Source organism: Rhipicephalus sanguineus, chromosome 6 (assembly GCF_013339695.2).
Source record: "Rhipicephalus sanguineus isolate Rsan-2018 chromosome 6, BIME_Rsan_1.4, whole genome shotgun sequence".
In the NCBI taxonomy this organism is placed as follows: Eukaryota; Metazoa; Arthropoda; class Arachnida; order Ixodida; family Ixodidae; genus Rhipicephalus; species Rhipicephalus sanguineus.
Window position 1 is genome coordinate 117901987 of NC_051181.1, and position 20868 is coordinate 117922854.

General features: G+C 47.6%; 1 protein-coding gene and 1 non-coding gene across 2 annotated transcripts in view; one reads left to right on the plus strand and one right to left on the minus strand.

The window, feature by feature from the left end:
• The window catches only part of LOC119396251 (rho GTPase-activating protein 20), a 666225-nt gene that overhangs the window by 487758 nt on the left and 157599 nt on the right, over positions 1-20868 (minus strand). Inside the window, exon 5 of the mRNA XM_037663375.2 lies at positions 19997-20042. Coding sequence (XP_037519303.1) covers positions 19997-20042 — 46 coding nt within the window. The remainder of the gene's footprint in view (positions 1-19996; positions 20043-20868) is intronic.
• On the plus strand, positions 19002-19083 carry Trnas-aga (transfer RNA serine (anticodon AGA)). The gene has a single exon. It is a non-coding gene; the product is annotated as a tRNA-Ser (tRNA).

Genomic DNA, 20868 nt, shown 5'->3' on the forward strand with positions numbered 1-20868 from the left:
GAGTCTGATAAATCCCCAACAGTCATCAGGTGATGATGATTATTTTGCATCACTCATTTTGACGCCGCCGACGCCGACGGTCAACTTTCGCGTTTGATGAGGCATGTAAAGCTTTCGCCTTAACAAGGGTCCATGAAGCAAACACGTCCGTTATGTGGAAATATGGCTGGGTGAAGACGTCAGCACGATGCCTTCTCTGCAGGACATTCTATCTTCCGGAGAAACGTGCTTGAACGAAAGCTCGTAATGAACTGCGGACGACTTAGTACAGAATCTAATTTCACCTCGTATGTACCAATCGCAAGATGTGAGGTTATGTGAACCCCAATCATTTTTCCCAAACGCTGCTTCGTGATGAGTACAATGCGAACTTAGTAAGCACTGAGTACTATACTAGGTAGCACATAGATTGAAAGGAACACGTAGCAATAACGTCGATATTTACCGTGAGATATGGTTTCTGCTGGACATTTGCTTTCTTCTTGGATTCAAACTGGGTGTCATGCGATACACGATGACGTCTTAATGAAGGCATGTCGAAACTCTTTATGTTAGCACTGCCTTGTGGAACTCATTCATAACCATATGGGTGCATACGAGTCAGCAGGCAGGTTGGCTGCTATTAAACCTTTTCTGCGGTTTCTCGCGATTAACAACGCCAAATTCATGCCATAAATCGAATCTCTTGTAGAATTTAAACACTTCCAAGGGGAATAAAATCAAGTTGATCATCGCCTCCTCGTAACTAAACAGGCACTACCTACGGTCGTTGTGTCAAACTGAAAAAAGAAAACGAAAAGAAAGAACATCCGAATCCGATAAATGTCCAGATTTATTTAGACCGATGCGTGGTAAATTTCTGCAGTTGCAATTTACCTGTGATACAAAACACACGTTGATGCTAATTTACGCGAAAAAAAAAAGACAGAGGCAAACGTTGTGAACTGATAACCAGGTCACCACATCGCCTCAAGTTTTGTCGAACCATAGAACGGTTTCGATCGGAGCCAACGCTTACTACAAACCGCGCAGAAGAGGGAACTTGCTATTCGAGCTGCACCTACTCTGACAATGTCTTCCATGGCCTGGTATGCCTGCGATGTAAGCAGCTAAAGAAGTGTTGCCGGGCTTCTAGAGAAGCGCCTGAACTTCACGAACGCTTTTGACGCACTGTATGCAGTGAGCGCTTTTTGTGTGCGTTTGTGTTCGTACAAATTTATTGAATGATCGCAGGCAGTGGTGCAAAGTACGATCTCCCTTTTCAATCCGCATTCTCTTTTCCCAGTGCGACGCAGTGGACCGGGATCACCCGGGCTAATCTCCCCCCCCCCCCCGTCCCTCTCTCCAGCGCTTGCGTAATGGCCGACTGACTCTGGTATTTGAATATTCTCGCGCAAGCATACGGTACTGAGTCGTGGTCGCCATGATTACTTCGGTCAGTCAGTAGACTGGCAGGTATTGGAAGTGCCTCATCACATCGGGATCTTCAGCAAGAGCTAGATAACTAGCGTTGAAAGTTGGGCGAGTCGGTACGGGATCATCCTCTGACAAACTGCGAAGCAGCAGAGGACGCGAAGAAAAAGAATATAAGAAAGAAAGAAGGATATAAGGTATTTTCAATAACTCAGTTGCGAGTCTGCGCTCGTCTGTCTCCCCTTCTTTCTTTGCGTCCTGTCCTGCTGCGCAGTCTGTCAGGAGAGCTAAATATTTGGCGACCAAACTAAACGCATTACGCATTCTAAACATATCAGATCATGCGACGAGCCGTGATTCCACGCTCGCTCACCGTTCAAACAAAGCAAGCAACGTTGTATTACAACATACGTTCTTCGATTACGCCTTCAGATGATGCCACTAAGCTGTATTTCAATTCCAAGTTTGAAAAAAAAGCGCCATCATGAACGCCGTTATCTGTAGTACCATTCTAGGCTGCAAATCCCTCAACACTACTCCATGTATTACCTGTCCTCGTTGTCGGATAGCGAGGCTGCCCCGTACAAAAATGTATGTAGACAATCTATAGACTGTCTAAACCCATTTATGCAGGGGAGGGGTACCGTTTTTACAATGTAATCAATTCTCAACAGTCACAGGCGTGCGCATAGTTCCCCGTTAGCGGGGGGGGGGGGGGGGTAAAGCGCACCATCCCTGCCCCCTTTCCTTCCACTTTTGCTCGAGTCAAAGAGACGACAGGCTTCAGGATGGGTGAAAAAAAGAAAATGAAGCGATGACGCGCTTCTCACAATGGCCTGCCTTTGGTCCCTGGCTTTCTGGGGGTAAAGACGAGAACTAAAGAGTTCTTGAATGCGGCATCAGGGGCCCTCATTCGCCATTATCGTCAAAAACCTGTGCGGTCATAACCCTGCTCTTTAAATCGACTGAGTAAAACTATGAGCAGACCTTGCGCCCCCCCCCCCCCCCTTAGGTGATTAGGGGTGGCGCTACCCCCCCCCCCCCGCGTCCCTCCTCCTCCTCCCTCCCCCCGTGCGATCGCCTGTCTCTATATCCTTAAAGCTTCGTTAACGTCGCCTCTGACCCACTGACGCCGCTACAGAGTGGTGCACGGCTGTTATACGAAAGAATATGCGGTACGTCTGAGCGCCTGAGCGGAAGGCAGTGCTGGAAGGCTAAAGATGGCTGCATGGCACGGGGCGTCGGTCAACTCGGCCGTTCTTCGACATCATCCTTCAATCGAGTCGGGTGGCACAGGGCCGAACCGTCACCGGAAAACCGGGAGGCGATGCGAGCGCTGCCTCCAAAAGATGGAAAAGACTCCCCAAGCGTCAAAGAAGCGAGTCTCTAGGCTGGAGCACGAACAATCGTAGCTGTCGTCTTCGCTGAACGCCATGAGCAGCCCACGTATCGAGAAGTCCAATTGTTCGTCTTAGATTGGAAAGCGCCCACGGGCTACAGCCTTTCGAAAGCGCCGCGAACGTGTTTGCGTAGGCATCTGGGGCACGTGTTGTTAGAGTCAAGCATCCCAGCAAAAGAAAACCGTTTAAACGCGTGAAACGCTGCACGTGCTGCAGACAGGTCGGCTTGATCTTCAATTCCTTGGATAGCTTCCGGTATATACGACGACAACGTTGGAATGAGATGCGCCTGAACGCAAGACGAAAATCTCAGCAACGTGAGGCCGGCTGTGTATTTGGTAATACAGATGCGAAGTAACGCGGGATCAATTGAGTTATGAATTTCTCGCTAGCGACATATTATGAAGGTAACGCCCATCATCATACGTGTATAGAACTCATTAGTGTCCTCACTCACTCACTCACTCACTCACTCACTCACTCACTCACTCACTCACTCACTCACTCACTCACTCACTCACTCACTCACTCACTCACTCACTCACTCACTCACTCACTCACTCACTCACTCACTCACTCACTCACTCACTCACTCACTCACTCACTCACTCACTCACTCACTCCGTGACGCGTAACGGTGTGCAAGCAACAAGAATGTCTCGCCAGCATCAATGCAACGACCGGTGCTAGGTGATGGCCACTGGCCAGTGTCAAGAATGTGTTTTGTACAGAAATGCTCCTCGAAGCCAAACGAGATCTGTCGCTGCGGGCGCCATCCCCTTACGCCATACGCTGCACTCTCAAATGGAGTGGATTGCCTGACGGGGTTGTCGATCATCCATTCTTATCTCGTCCTGCTTCTTTATGTTTCGGTTCCGGGTGTGTACAACCATGTTAGCGACCTCGCTTCGCGCGGCACGCCATATTAAATTGGGAGCTTCGTATAAGGTTCGACAAGCGATATAGCTGCAACCGAGCGCAAGCCGCTAACTCCGAGACACGCAAACACACCGCGCGGCGGGCGGCTCGCCAATATGTTAATAAGATTGGTGCGCGCGCACACACACACTACGGACACTTAGACAAACACACGCACACGCACACCGCGCGTAATTCATCGCCGGCGCGCAGGCTTCTATCGGGTTGAACCGCCGCGCCGCTCTCCTGCTGATGATATGGTACGGCATGCGTCCGGCCGTTCGGGCTGCACAACGCGTCGACAGGCGTAGCCGTCAATTAATGCAACGCGGTGGCCATTAATCTGCGCGGCAGTGAGCGAACAATACGGCGCGCCGACTCGACGCGATGGGCCATTTATCAGCATTAACCCTTTAATGCTTCGGACCACCTCGGAGGACAGACCGCGGTGTACGGATTTAGCCCGGTCGCGTCGCGTCGACTGGCTCTATCGTGTTCTCTTCCAGCGGCATTCACATCCTTCGTGACATCCCATGTACACTGTAATGCGCACTGACTCCAATATATAGATATTTTTTTTTTACACTAAACTTCGAAGTGATTACGTAGGATTCCATCCCGGATATCAGATTGGGTGCTCACAGAATGCACGCGATCAGCCAGCGTAACGTCTGCAGCTATAGTCATTAATGTTTGCATGCCCCTATCTCCCAATGAAAGCGCTTATTCATATTCCTGGGGCAAGACGTCGCGAAAGTTGACACTATATATATACTCGCGGACAACTTTCTGTGGCAATGAAGGCAAAGCTACAGAGCCACAATGCACGTATCCTACCGCTAATGAATGTAGTCCCACAATTGCGTCCGTATTTTCTGCGCGAGGCATATAAAACACTCCTTAATTTTCTACATATTGCTTTTTGAGACGGAACGCAGCGCGCACAAGCGAGATATTTGTATTTCTTTTACTTTATACGTTGTCACTTTGCGTTTTTGCGTGCTTGAAAAAGTCGCCCCTTTTACCCGTACCATTTAGCGGCCGTGCCCGTACCAAGAGCCTTAAACGCTAAGCAGCGTTTGCGTCGAAATGCAACGCTAGCCATCACTTTCCACGGCGTTACGAGACGCGCGCCAAGCCGGACTACTTCGCGTAGCAGTACATGTGCAGACGCTCCGCCCCTGTAGCTTTCCCTTCATCGCCAAGAAAAGTTGTCCGCGAGTGTTAGTTCACATACGTATAATACATGTTACCAGCTGCCTTAACCATCATATATTTAAAAGGTTTACGAAAGTATTGTGGTCATAAAGGTCTTGAAATCTTACGCGCATAATACTTCAGGGTTTGCTGCCATTAAAGTGTTATGATACACTGTTGTAATTAAGGTTTTATACGTGTGTTTCCACGAGCGTTTTGTTCACTTTCTGCCGACGGTATCTTTAATTATAATATTTCTTATTATAATTTGAATATGTGTAAAATATACAAAACTATACGTGTGATTTTTCTACTACTATATTACCGAAGAGGTAATCGTTCGTTGCTGCAGTGTTGTGCAATTCGATGTTTGAGGCGGTCTTCAGCGCAGTGTCACGCATTTAGCTGCCTTTTTGTAACCTTTCAGAGGCAACCACATTTTACAAAGTGTTTGTATGCCTAAATGAATGGTTAAATCGAATATAATAATAATTTATTTTTTATTATTATATTCGATGTTTTTATTATTATAATAATTTATTTTTTTATTATTATATTCGATTTAACCATTCATTTAGGCATGCAAACACTTTGTAAGATGTGGTTGCCTCTGAAAGGTTACAAAAAGGCAGCTAAATGCGTGACACTGTGCTGAAGACCGCCTCAAACATCGAATTGCACAACACTGCAGCAACGAACGATTACCTCTTCGGTAATATAGTAGTAGAAAAATCACACGTATAGTTTTGCATATTTTACACATATTCAAATTATAATACGAAATATTATAATTAAAGATACCGTCGGCAGAAAGTGAATAAAACGCTCGTGGAAACACACGTATAAAACCTTAATTACAACAGTGTATCATAACACTTTAATGGCGGCAAACCCTGAAGTATTATGCGCGTAAGATTTCAAGACCTTTATGACCACAATACTTTAGTAAACCTTTTAAATATATGATGGTTAAGACAGCTTGTAACATGTATTATACGTATGTGAACTAACACTCGCGGACCACTTTTCTTGGCGATGAAGGGAAAGCTGCAGGGGCGGAGCGTCTGCACATGTACTGCTACGCGAAGTAGTCCGGCTTGGCGCGCGTCTCGTAACGCCGTGGAAAGTGATGGCTAGCGTTGCATTTCGACGCAAACGCTGCTTAGCGTTTAAGGTACGGGTAAAAGGGGCGACTTTTTCAAGCACGCAAAAACGCAAAGTGACAGCGTATAAAGTAAAAGAAATACAAATATCTCGCTTGTGCACGCTGCGTTCCGTCTCAAAAAGCAATATGTAGAACCGGACAGTGGGCTGGGCCAGAGGGGTCGCCGAAGCACAGAAGTGTCCGGCCACCTAGAGCGGCCCGAGGGCTCATCGTCGTCCTGCTTCCGCTCCCCCCCCCCCCTCATATGATTTTCACGAATCAATAAAGTTGTTTACCTACCTACCTTTATATGCCTCGCGCAGAAAATACGGACGCAATTGTGGGACTACATACAAATTAATATGGAAATTCAGAATCTCGCATCAGCATGCTAAAGCACAAATCGCATGGATGACAGTGTTGTGCGAAGTCACTGCGGCAGCGAGGAAACACCTGAACATGCTCTTTGCCGAAGCCCTCGCTACAATGCGCACAGGCTGTCGCTAGTGGCCGTGGTGGCCCGCCTTGACGACAGGCTCCTGTCGGAACAGATTCCTAGAATGCCGACCCGAACTGTCGTCTTACCAGACGTCTATCGTGCTTTTATTAGATGTGAAGCATCTTATAGCGGAGTTCAATCCGGTAGTGGTGGTGGTCGTGGTGGTGGTGGTGGTGTGCGGCGTGACCACCCTTACCGCGCATGCGCAAGCCCTCTCCACACGCCTCCTCTCCCTCTCCACTCCCCCTCTCCACTTCCCATGTCCCTTCCCCGTTCCCCTTTCCACTCACCCTCTCCCTCCCCTCTCCCTCCCCTCCCCACTTCCCCCTTCCCTTTCCCTCTAATCCCTCCCCCTATCTTCCCCTCCCCACTTCTCTCCCCTTTCCCTCTCTCCACTCCCCATCTCCGCTCCCCCTATCCACTTCTCCTCTCCCTTTTGCCTCTCTCCCTTCTCCTCTCCACTCCACCTCTGAAACGCGGGCTCTACATGCCGAAACGCTGCTTCGCATCGCCTCAGGTCCCCTTTAGCGGGAGATGGTGTGATTTTGAATTATCTATGTGCGCACGCTTGTGTGTGCGTGTGTATGTGTTTGTGCGTGTGTGTGTGTGTGTGTGTGTGTGTGTGTGTACGCGCCGCAGGATCACACACACACACACACACACACACACACACGCACGTACATACCGCGTACGCCGCAGAATTAGCCGCTTGGTGCAATGAGAAACTTTATGAAAATTAAGAACGGTTGTTCAATAAACAAGTATTCGTTTCTATATTTGCTTAACACCTTCTAAACAGGGACTCGTTTTTCTTTCTTTCACCTTTCTCGCCTCGCTCAGATAGGCCAGAAGCAGAAAAAGGGTAAGTGAAATTTTGCAGTGACCCAGATACTCTGACCCCGGAACCGCGGAGAAGCACTGGGCTCAGTGAAACCGGAGCAACACACCAGCGCGAAGCGATCGGTCTTCCGCGCCGAGTTCTCGCTGCATACGCGAGTCTTCCGTCTTCCGCACAAAGGTATTTCCCTCCTGCGCAACCCTCTCTACGTTTCCGTCCACTCTCGACTTCTTTTCGTTGCACATTGTCGTGTGCTTGCTTCGTCATCAGTCACGTGGCTGCCACGTCGCGCCTAATAGCTTTCTTCCAATGCCGCCCCGTGCAGGTCTAAAAACCAAAGAAAAACTTTCGTCGAACAAAAGGGACGCGAGATGGCGCGCACTCGTGAGCGACGCGCCCGCACGGAAGTGCTCCTTGCTATCCAGGAAGAGAGGCGCATAAGGCACGCCTCGTCTATCTGCATCGAATTAGAGCAGCTTTTAAGAACGCCAAACCAACCTGAACATAAAATAACAAGAGAGAACGCGCGAAGAAGGTAATGCACGCACGTAAAAGCGTGGCGGGCGCGCGCGCGGTCACAAAGGCCGCGTATTTTATCGAGCACGCCCATGTTCGCTAAACAAATGGACGTCGATGGAATGACGTTTGCCTCGCTTTCGAAGGCGCGACGTTTAGACGATAACATTGGTCGCGAGAGTTGGCGGTGAAACACTTTGAAGCGTTTCACGCCGCTCGTTTGAACGGGGCGAGACGACGGCAGGGCCAACGTTCCTGCGACAGAGTGAGGAAGTTAGTTGAAGCTATGTCAGAGAGGCTGGATTGGCTAAACGAAGGGGATGCTCTCGCCGTGACAGGCGCACGTCCCTTTAATCGGCCTAGAGGGCGAACCATAGTCTAGAAAAAGGGTCACAGGCAAGACTGAAGGATGACTTGCGACGACGAGCAATGACCGATCCCGCCCAGACCATAGCCCGTCCTGTAGGGCCATTTAAGAGTATATAGCGGCGGTCGCATTTTGATGGAGGCGAAATGCTGGGGGCCCGTGTACTGTGCGACGTCAGTACACGTTAAAGGATACCAGATGATCGAAATTTCCGGAGCCCTCCACTACGGCCCGTCTCAAAATGATATCGTGGTTTATACCTCGCTTTGCCAAGCGGGCGCGTGACTAAAGTATAGGCTAGCGCCGCGCGCATGTTTTATTGACAGAGAAAGGTGCTAGACGCTTGTAGCGATTAGTAAACACAATAAGACTGTGCGTGGTACTTTCTTCTAATAGGCAGGAAAACTGTTCTGCTCTCACTAATTTCTGGTCGTATTGTGTTATATTCCTTTCGCGAGCCAGGAAAATAAAAGCGACCTATTCATAATTCCTGCATTTATTTCGCATTCCATATACCTTACTGCTCTGAATATTTCTCTTCTCACTTTTTTTGTGAGGTCTCCAGGTCCCAAGGAGTCTGTCAAACACGCCTTAGTTGTTAGCGCCAATTTATCATCTTCCACCTTGAAGGCGCAGTGGAGCATCATCTTAACAAAATCAACGACGATACCACATATCGAAGAAACACTCACGAATATATTTGCCCACAGTTCGTACCCTATAAACAACGCGAGTTTGTGCGTGTTCATATCGCAGGAAAGGCGTGGCAGAAGCACGTTTTACGAGCAGACTAAATCCTGTTCGCGTGTTCCTCTGAAACGGTTCGAGCAATCGGCGTGCAAACTGATTGCTCGAAGGGTTTAGTATAGTAGTGTCTTCTGATGTGACCCGGCGATCTGGATAGAACCTTTACCTATACAAGTGCCGAGAAACCAGCCGCTACGAATATTTCGGATAAGCATTAGATGCACTGCCAGTTATCTCTCAACGCCCAGTATATTTCTTCATTGCTTTCTAATGAGGCGCAACTCCAGGAGAAGTCACGCGCGGCAGTTTCCATTTTCGGGGATCACCAATTGTTTATTATAAAAAAGCATGCAATTAAGGAAAGCAATGTGTTCACGAGACCTCGCACGTTCGTTATACACGGATTTGCTACGATAAATGCGAATGCTTTACTGCAAATATGGGTGAACTCAACGCTAACGTGACTAACACCGTTAGCTTCCGTTATGTTTGATAAAAAACGTGCATGTCATGGAACGCGCGCTTTGTTCGAAAATGCCTTCGCATCCACGAAATTGTCACGTGGCACACCCATTCTCAGAGCCAGTAATGTCGCATTGTTTCCTTTGCAAGTTGAATACGAGGCACTCAAGTTTCCGTGGTCGCACGCATTCGACGGGGAAAAGACCTTCCTAGTGGGCGGCGAACAGGTGATCAAAACTACTCGCTATACCCGGACATAAAAAGCCAGCGACTCCGCGAGAACTTCCGCATATCGACGCTAGGTGGCCTTCCAAACGTTGAAGAGAATCGCGACACACCCTTCTCGTTGACCGACTGTCTCTCTCTCTCTCTCAAAGAGGCAGAGTATGCAGCAGAAAACGCTCTCTGGAAACCTCAGAGTTTACGAGAGAAGGGAGACACAAAAGTGCGATAAAACCGGAGCACCTCTCCTCGGGAATTTGTTCATTCCGCTGTGACTTCTTTTGGGCGCGGCTTCGCGAGCCACTAACTCCGTGAGCGCAACCACGGTACACACGGCACTCACAGACACAACCACGTGTCGGCGCCGCCTGCTTCTTTCTTTCTTTCTTTCTTTCTTTCTTTCTTTCTTTCTTTCTTTCTTTCTTTCTTTCTTTCTTTCTTTCTTTCTTCCTTTCTTTCTTTCTTTCTTTCTTTCTTTACAGGCGGCGAGGAAAGAACGAGATAAGCTTTGCGGCTTCACCATTGATGACGTTCGTATCGAAGACAGCAACTCCAGAGCAGGCAACCGGGAGGAGTCAAACATCGAGACATACACAGGGCAGCAACGACTATGCTCTTCGGCGCTACTCTGCGCTACACTAGGGCTACAGCTAGCTTACTGTACCTCGGCGGCGAGGAAATGGGCGGGATACGACGACAACGGCACTTCCGCTCGCAGGCCGACCGTTCGAACGGGTCAAAGGTCATCCGCGTTCCAGAGAGAGAGAGAAGAGACTGCAAGCGAGTGCACACACGTGTGTGCTGGCACGTGCGCGAGCGCGTGCTGTAGCCTTCCAATTTCGAGTCGAGATATCTGTCTCGTCGGCGGCGTCCGTTCGTGTGCTCGCTTTTTAAAAAGGGCAGCACTGCTGCCTTCCCAGCGGGCGGTGCGACTCGCCGATCTGAATGCCGCGACCTAAACTGCCCGACGACTTATTTCAGCGAGTAGCGGACGGGCGCGGCCTCGTGTGATGTTCAATGCCCGTCGATGTTTCGGCACTGGGGCACACGGCTCACGCGCGCGCACTTCAGAGGAGCGTACAGCACGTGCGCTTCTTGTCACCGACCGCTAGCCTTTAGAGGTATATACACGCGGAGTTGCTCGCTGAAACACAGCGCGTATCATCGGAGTTATAACGGCACCATATATTTCGTGATTAACGATTGGGGTGTACTGAACGGAAACAGTTACACGCACATAACGAGGGATAACATGGAGAGGTGAACTTCTCCGTAGACGCAGTCAGTGCACAGGAAAGAAACCACCGTGTTCGTTTATATGTTCGTGTTTTCTCGTGCGATGCTATACAACGGATCAGTTGCAACTCGTTCGCCTTGCCGTTATAGCGCAGATCTACTTCAACTGGTTCAACAAGTCTAGATGTGCGCCAACACGTCCCTTTAGATGATAGACATGCATGTGCCTGGTGTACGAAACAGCCCCATACGCACACACCGGAAGCCTTCTTTATCGTGAATTACACCAGCGCATTACGCTAACGTTGGGCTACGTCCTCCGCAATGCACTACACTTTTGGAGGATGCGAGTGCCACACAGCTTCCGCCAACTGCCAGAACAGCAGGCGTATCAACTGCACGTGTTGTCACAATGCGGATATTTGCAGCAGTAGCACTGCTCCACATCTTTCCGAAACTTGGGGAGGTCGTCTTCACCGCGCTCTCCCCGAATGCCACATTGAAAAAAAGCTTCACCACGCGCTGCTACCGCTAACTCGATAACGGGCTTTTGCCAGAAGCGCACAGTGAACGTCCGGAATCCTACTTGCGGCATCTGATATTATGCAGCTGGCTATCGATCCCTATATTTCACTAACCACCCGCGAAGTGGTATCCGGCATTCGCTTATGCTTCGAACCCACGCTCTCTCTCTCTGTCTCGCTTTTTACGGCTTCTGCCGCTATATTCGTCTCGTACTTAGACAAGTTGGCATAGGGAAAACGGTCTGTGCAACAGTGACGCCTTTATCAGCAGCATTCCCGTAAATGTATACACCGCAAAGTGCCCAACCAGCGCGACTCCTCCGTCGCTGCGCTCATGCTACGTAGAAAGGGCTTGGCACGTCTCTCCTTCGAATGCCGGCGCGAGATCTTTTCGATCGACGATCGGGGCAATCAATTTGTACGGTGTACAGAGACGCAATGCTTTTATATACGGCGCATGCTTCCGCCGCCATGATTCTTTTTCGCGAGCGTTCGAAATAAAGAGTAGCGGCGGCCGCTGGACGTGACGCGGGGAGACGGCGCTTTCTGTACCAGGCGGAGAGACACCACTGACAGAGCGGAACCGAAATTCCGAGTGTTGCGCCACGATTCCTTATCTGGATGTGCGGAGAAACAGGACTGCTATCGGCGAAACACCCGTTATCATAATTTCACTGGATCCGTTTACCGGGATCGCGCCTCGTCTCCGTGTTGGCTTATTCAGTCTAGTCGTTTGTGCGTGGTAGGCACGCACGGCCCGTGAGAAAACACTGCCTGCGCGTTAGTTTAACGCGGCCTACATACATGCAACATTATGTTATGGCGATGCGAAGCACTTAGTATACGCTGGCGGCAATGCTCAGACCTTGAGAGCTCCGGTCATACAAGCGTAGTATAAATGGACGTGCGCTGTCCATAAGTAACAAGAACTCGTATGTCAAGTTCACTTATCTGCTAATATAATTAGCATGAGTGCAAACACGCTAGCATGGTGTCACTAGTAATATCTCACGATCTGTCACGCAGTACAACAGGGCCCGTGTTCGCAAAAACATCTTACGCTAGAATTGCTAGTGAGCAATAATTTTCAGCCATGCCTGATGCCGAATATATCATTACAGGGAAGGCTGCTGGCGAATGGAAAAGATCGCTTACGGACGGAAAGCTTCGTGACTTCTGCCGCAGATGTCTCTGACGTGCGCTTGCCATGCAAGATTTGGACATCCCAAAGTGTGTTTACACACACTCGCGGTAACTATCGTGTCTGCCAAGTATTATTTGCAGCGAAGAAGCGGGAAACCTGAACATTCTGCTCGAAGAGCCACTCGTTCCGCCAGCAGGCGCAACGTCAAAAGTGTGGAGCTTCCATATCAACGGCCGTAGCTCCCTTGGCACATCACACTGAGAATACAGTCAGCGTAGCGTAATGCAAAATTCAAACATAACACAAAAGGTAAAGTAAAAACGCAAGACAGTAAAAATAAAGTGTCACGTTGAATCTCACCTCCGTTGTGGGGGAAGGCAGGGGAGGACCGTCACTTTATAAAGAGCCTCTTTAATGGATATTGAGCTATCGGTTCCTCGCGCAATCGCCTTGCAATATTTTATTTGCCGATGAATCGGCTACTGTTAAACTCCTGTTGAAAGTTCCCGCAATAGAACGATTCTTGGATGGCGGACATCACGTCTTCTATAGAGCACAAGCTGAAACGTATGACTTAGGCTTGTGAGGGACGCGGAAAAGTAATAGATAGAAAGGCGGTGCAGTGAGGTATATCGTTTAGAATGGATATCCTGTGCGTGGTATAGCGGGTGAAGGGAATAAAATATTATGAAAAAGGGGCCCTTTTAAGAAATACGGGTAAGTGAGGAACATTTCTCACGAAAAAGTAGAGCAATCGAGACAGTACTATCCTGAGTAAAAACAAAACAAGAAAAACAAAAAAAAATGACTATGTTTACAGGAGTGAGGCGGTTCCCGCAGGCAATCCAAAAGTAGAGCTTGCAATGACTCATATATAACGCCTTTGCTCCCATTTCTCGCAGTCGCAGCCGCCTGCGTTACTTGTGTTTCCATCCACCCCAACCTTGCGGCTGTGCCGATTGAAGGAGACCGCTTAATTAATCCCGACGCGAACGTTATCTGACCGCGTCCGCATAACTTCGTTCACTTAATCGCTTCAGCCTCCGTTTTCCTGGAGTGCGCCAGCTTTACCACAGGGATATATCTTTCCGCAGCGTTTGCCTGGTCGGTTTTCAATCATCTGCGAACCTCTCGCATGACGGATGAATTGTTGAGTTCAAGCAGGCATGGAAGTCCGCATCTTACGGCACAATCGTTCTTTTTGTCGGCTACAGTTCTAGTGTGTTCCGTTTTCCTTGCGACGCGAGCCGACCGGGAGAGCTCGACGGGGAAAAAAGAATCTCGCCACGTTTAAGCGATAACGCGACGCTAGTCGCGTTGATTAATGGTACCCCGGCTCGTTATCTCAGATAAGCGTGAGAATGAGTTAATGCTACCGCAAGGAACGGAACGTGAGAGGGCTCACAGTCACGTCGGCGAATGGTGGTAAAGTGCGAGCTTTTGTGGCACATTGCTTTTTCATTTATTCATTTATTTATTTTTCGGTTTGACTTAGATCTTCGGCTCGAGCGAGTCCGGAGGCTATGGACCAAAGTCGTTTTCTGATACGCGGTGATTAGCTATCCGCGTATTTCCAGCTGTGTCCTCATGCGACCTTAATTTTTTGTGCAATATATAATGTATACATTGACTTCAATCGTTTTCAATATTACCGCGTAAGTAACTATGCGATACAGCGGCCTCGACTCGGATACTCGCCACACTGTATACATATATAGAAGTGGTTTGGGCGTATTCTTACATTAGGATTTTAATAACATTGGGCTCTAACTTAATACTGTCCGTCGCGTCGTCAAAGGCGACGGTAAATACATGAAAAGTGCGTTTCGAATTTCAAAATGAAGGTTATCCAAGATGCGGACCCAACGAGGTGTAGAATCCTGTTGGCAATCCAGGACGTAAACATATACATAAACAAAGTTGCTACACATTCGTGTTTGTGGTTGGGCGGATAAAAGTTGGTTTTACTCCAGGAACCGTAAAGACTGTTAAACAGACCCAGTTTCCGAGTGATTACGCCCAGTGCTTGGTCGTATGAAGAAGATATACACAGCAGAGTCGATCTCAAGACAGCTAGCGTGGTTGACACTGATAGCTTTCCAGTCTCCCATACGAAAAATACCATCGCACAGAATATAGAGAGACTCAACTTACTCAAGTGGATATTCTTATCTGTGCAATCTTGTTTATCAACCACTGTCTAGATCTAACGAAAACAGCCGATAACAGATTGCGCGGACAACAATAGATACCAGGAACCATGCTTGCTTTACGACGGTTCATTTTTTTCTTTTACACCCGCTACAGATGTTTCCTACACCCAGTAGAAGCTTTGGCGGCGATCGCATTTCGATGGAGGCGAAATGCATAGAGGCCCGTATATACTGTGAGATGTCAGTGCCTGTTAAGGCAACACCATATTGTCGAAATATTCTGGAGCCCTCCACTACGGAGTGCATCATAATCAAATCCAGGTTCTGGAGCGTAAAAAGACCGTAAATTATATTTAAAAAAAGCAAAATAACCTTTGATTGTCCATTTCGATCATTTCCTCTTATATTGTTTCCAGTTCTCCCAAGATGTGCACAACCCCTGTTCACTCCAATGCTACTATAACGCATGCGTCTTCGTTAACACGTTTATGTAAATTCCTTTGTCGTTCGTCTCAACTCGTTTTGAACTCATCGTTCTACTTGCAGTTTAAACACATCGTTAATTTACAATTTAACTCTGACAATACTTCAAGAACTACACAGCTGCTTCCGTCAAGCCAGCAAACAATACGCGCTATAAACAAAGGCACGCTCACGCAGCGAACACGCCTGCTGAAAGCGCATCTCGTTAGCGCAGAGTGGCGGGACGTTAACTGTAATTGATGACGGGTGACAACAGGGAACTCCACAACGACCACGCGGAAAAAGACCACACTCCAGCGTCATTACAGCGCTAAACTTTTTATCATTACGTTCCTTAACATAACGTGACCAAGGGCGACGCATCGCCGGAGGCCACACACGTCTCCTGCTCTTACAGGATTATAATTTGCGGGGGTCCGGCGGGGAAGAGCGCGCTTAGTTGACCCTCATGGTCACTTTTAATTAAGGCCTACGCGCGAATACCGCGGCGAGTCAGACGGCGTTGGCGGGCTTCTGATTCCATACGTCGCGCGCCTCAGCTGAAGCCTCGGACGAAGTGCTGACAAAACGGCAAGACGTCCGGCCGATCAGACATGCGCGACTGCACGCGGCACGTCCTTCGTCATTCGCTATGTGGCGTACCTGCAGCACATTCCCTCGTGGCGTGCGCCAAAGCAAACATAGCCCGTGTGTTAAGGCGGGCCCGTGGACTTCGGGGGCAACGGTGACGACAAAGCCGGTCATTATGTGAGCGTCGTGGCTTACGGAACGTCGCACATGCACGTTTGAAGGTGCCTGTACGGTTGAGTATATGCGAAAAAGAAACGCGCTGCGTACGCGAACCTCAATAGGACTCCGACGAGGGCACCAAGGTTAATTGCATTAAGAGCCCCGCACGTAATGAAAAGCGAGTTTCAACCTTGGAGGCCACGAGGCGAAAGTTTCGAACTACGCAGCACCTTTGTACCCTTGTTTTTCTTGAGTGGTGGTCTATTACAATTTACATTCAGGGCCTAAAGCTTTGTGCGCAAGAAGAAGAAATTCTGAATAGCGAGATATCTATATATGCAATAACTACGAGCTACGCGGATCAAAGCCAATGCAAGGCCTTCGGCACGAAGAATGCCCTTCATTTTCTAGCCTTTCGGGATAATTCGGTAGTAGTAAGCAATGAAGTTACATGCAGTTGAAGAGATACATACCGAATAAGAGCATGCGCGTGTAGCAAAAGCAGAACCAAATATGAGGGTGCATGAAAATATGAAGGCTTTGTTGTTGTTTTTAATTCTAGGCGTCCGTACGAACTCACCAACCTGTAGCCATTTCGAGGCGCGTGTGATTGCAGAATGCGGTATGCTCGTAGACGCGTTTCAGGTGCCAGCGAAAAAAACCTAAGCATTATTCCGTTTTCCCTTCTGTCCCCCCCCTCCTTTTTTTAAATTATGTGATGTTTGAAGATGTCGGTGTGTTTAGATGGCACCGGCTCCTTTTCACAAGAAAATGCTTAATAATGAAAACTATCACATAATTTCGCCCTGAAAGTTAATGTCATTTTGTACAGAAAGAAAAAAAAAAGAAGAGCACCAGTTCCAGTCACATAAGAATACCAAAGTCCGTTCAAAGTCCAGTAAACTATTGTTACATAGCTTATATACTGCATTTAGTTCAGAAATAGCATCACTTTTCTTTCAAAACCTTGGCAAAGTGTGGGTTTTAAAGGAATCACCTTAACCACGTTCCCATGTTTACAAGGCGCGTTCTGCAAATGCCAATCGTTTACTGCGGGATCAGTCTTGAATTAAGAAATAAAATGAAATTTCAGTACTTGGCGGTCACAAATCTTATTAGGGTCGTGATCTATATATATCTTAAGACTTTGTCAATGTAGCAAAATTCTATTAAAATGTTCTGAGAGTACGTGCCGCATAACTGATGCACTCAAGGGCAACATAATTGTGAGAATTTTGATGTAGTGGGGTGTTCACTTCGGTACAGAACGAACGGCACAACATTAAGTGGCTTCGAGAAGCTTTGAAAGTTGTCTTGTAGCTCTACCCACCCACTTATGCTCATCGAAAATGTGTGGTCAAATCAAGATGGAAAATAAATGTTAATTCAGTATGGTCGTTGAGAGGCGTTACCCTAGCATGGTGAAAATCAAGGTCTGAGACATCTCATGCTGAAAGACTCTTATCTTACCATAGGTAATGAGAGACAGCTGACCACGCTGCATGCCCATTTGTTATAGCTCGTCCTACACACCTACCATTGACCTTATCTATTATGCCTATTGAACTGTCATAGCAGAACACACAAGTTGATCACGTACAAAAACGGCTACCATGCATGTATATATGCAATTACTAGCTCTCAGCGGATAAGTTTTTCAAACATCGTCGCTAGATGATACAAACTGTTTAAAATAAAAGAAAGGCCTTGTCGCTGCAAGCAAAATGTCTAGATACCCCCCCCCCCCTCCTCTTCTATACATATTAAATCCCGCCGTCCGTAAAGGAACAAGCGACAGTTAGGAGGTCATATAACTACAATATAACAGTTTTCCACCAAATAATCAATGCACTCTTCGTCGAAGGGCTATATCAGATATAACTGCATTGAACTCCTGCTAGTAACGTGTAATAAATTTACGCCAAACACGATTTGCAAGCTTTTCACAAACTCAGCCGGTCAGGCAGGGAAGGTACGCCTAACAGTAAATAACAGAGGGGCGTGTTAATTATAAGAGCTTCCGCTGCTCTCTAAATTGCAGGCACGCGCGTACTGCATAATAAAGAAATATAACAAGCCTTCTATAATTATAACGTCGAGCACTGGCAGGCACTTCCGAGCGGAGCTATAGCTTATGCAAGCTCACGCTTAGAGCGGAAGATGAAAACTAAATTTAAGGAAAAAAAAGTTGGAATGCTTTCAGAGTCGACGTCTCTATTTCGGCACCGGTGGCAGTATAAATAGACTCGCGAAACTTGGCTCAAGCAAGAAAGAAAGAAAGATAAAGAAAAAAGAACTCTGCGAGGCGATGACAAAGGCCACTACGTCAACGGCAAAATGCTGTCGAGATGGCGTGTTCACGAACAAAGCCACGACGCAACCGGTGTTTATGCCACATTTTTTATTTTAAGGGAGAAACATACATTAGCTGTGAAGTCGTGCGCGTTAAGTTATAGAAGGCGAACAGGAAATCGAGATGAGCTACCAGCCGAGGTGAATGATTAAATAGTTACGGCTCGGGTCAGTTCCGCAACGAAGGGCGAGGATTAACGTTTGCTTGTCGCTGCGAGGCGGCGTCCTCCGGCAAGAGTTCTAAACGAACTACTAAAAGCGAGCTGCCTGCCGATTGCTCGCGTTTCCAGACGAGCGAACAAGGCCTGCGGGTCAGCAGGTTTCTTATCGGAGGACGGGAAACCCGCTCTGTCTGTGCTACTGCCTGCGCACAGCGGGACGAAGAACAAGATGAAAATAAAGTTAACCTCGTGACACAAACGTGAGCTGTGTGTTGTTGCTTTGTAGATTACTCGCTTTTTTTTCTCCCTCTTTTCTCACCTTCTTCGTCGAGTTTGCTTCTGCAACACGTACAGCGTTTTTTCAAGCCACCTTTCGCAACACTTAAGGGATTGCTTGCGAGAGCATTAAAAAACGAAGCACGAAATCAAAACTGGATAGGGGAAGGAGGTTGGATTAGAGTCACAACAGCATCATAAGACGAGTGCTTAAACAGCTGCAGTCGTGGCCGAGTGGTTAAGGCGATGGACTAGAAATCCATTGGGGTCTCCCCGCACAGGTTCGAATCCTGTCGACTGCGCATAACTTTTTTTTTCTCTTTTTTTTTTAAATGTTCGTACAGGCGTGCGGTAGAGTAGAGATCATAAAGCAGCATGCAGCACAGCTGCATTCGTGGCGGAGTGGTTTAGGCGATGGACTAGAAATCAATTGGCTTCCTTGTGGCTGCGTGCTACAAACGGGTGGTTGTCTATTTTCCCTTCGTTAACCCTTCCGCCACCTTGCGGAATTCCGCAGAACTGATTTGCAATATGTGTCCAGTTGCTTCGAGTTGTGGTTAGCTCAATTGGTAGAGCAACTGCCCCGGAAAGGCGTTGGTCCCGTGTTCGAACCCCGGACCAGGACCAATTTTTCGGCAACTAAGAGGCTTTATTTTCTGAGAAAATCGTATGGATTACCTTGTGGCTTCGTGCTACAAAACGGGTGGTTGTCTATTTTCCCTTCTTTAATCCTTCCGCACCTTGCGGTATTCCGCAGAACTGATTTGCAAATCCATTGGGGTCTCCCCGCAGTTTCGAATCCTGTCGACTGCGCATAACCTTTTTTTTTTCTTTTTTAAAGAAATGTGCGTGCTATAGAGTAGCGATCATAAAGCAGGACGCGGGAGCTGGAGGGCACGTGTCAGCTCTTCTTGTTAACCATCTGAACAGAATGCTTGGGCGGCCATTTAGCGCGTGCCGGTTTATGATGATGATGATTTTTCTATCTATGATAGACGGCAAACCTCGATTATAACGGTTCTGCTGTAAAAAAAAAAGCGTGCAGAAGAGAGGTATAACGCAACTGTACCAATTCAGGGAATAACCGAATGCGTAGGATTTATCGATAAATTACGCGTATTCATTAGACGTGCACGGAAACATTCGCGCGCAGCGTTTTCCTCGGAAACGTAGTGCGGCGTCTCCAGCTAAAGAGAAACACATGCAACCACTCACCGATCTTTGTGTGCTGCGAGTCCCAGTGCTCCAAGGCGGCGTGAAGCTGGAATCAGAGACCGGAAGATTGAAGGCAGTTAGAACTACTGTTGCGCTGATTGGCAACGAGTACGACCCGTCAACGGAATAAATAATAGAACATGCAAAAAGAGATGAAAAATCCTTGAACAGAAGGTGTCGCTGGCTCCAACGAAACCCCCCTGTTAAAGGACCTCTAATCTCTTCAAGCCTTGTTCTTGTTTGTTCAAGCATTATTTTTAGCTCGCGAACGTCTGCAAACTGTGACCTCTGTGATAATCTCGATGCGTCAGTGCAGCATGTCATTATAGAATGCCCCAACACAAAGAACAGGGCGTTCAAATGAGTGATCGGTTGAGCAACCTCGATAGACGACTCCCAATTAGCAAAGTGCTTGAACCGTGCCCACACCCTGACAATCAAAGACGCGCACTGAGCGCTCTTCGTGATTTTTTATAGGACACAAATTTAATGAGCTGTTTATAATTGTCATTATTGTTCCCTCTCATAGTATTGTATTATTCATGAACATATCTTAGTCATGTTATATGTAAGTGCACAGAACTGTACGGACTCTATCCGCGGTAATCTATATGTGACCACCCTGTATGTATTGGGCTATGCCCTTAGACTCTGCCCATTCGTTATACTCCAGGTATCGTACATATACATAGTGGTTCTGATTATTTTTGTCTTCCTTTATTATTTTCTTTGGACTAATTTTCTTGTTTTGTGTTTCTTCAATACTTCTATCATGTTGGTGGGATAGCCGGCTTTACCATAGCCTACCTCCCCACGCTTTTTTCATATATAAAGAAAAAAAATAACGTATAGTCATCGTGTAAGTTATATCA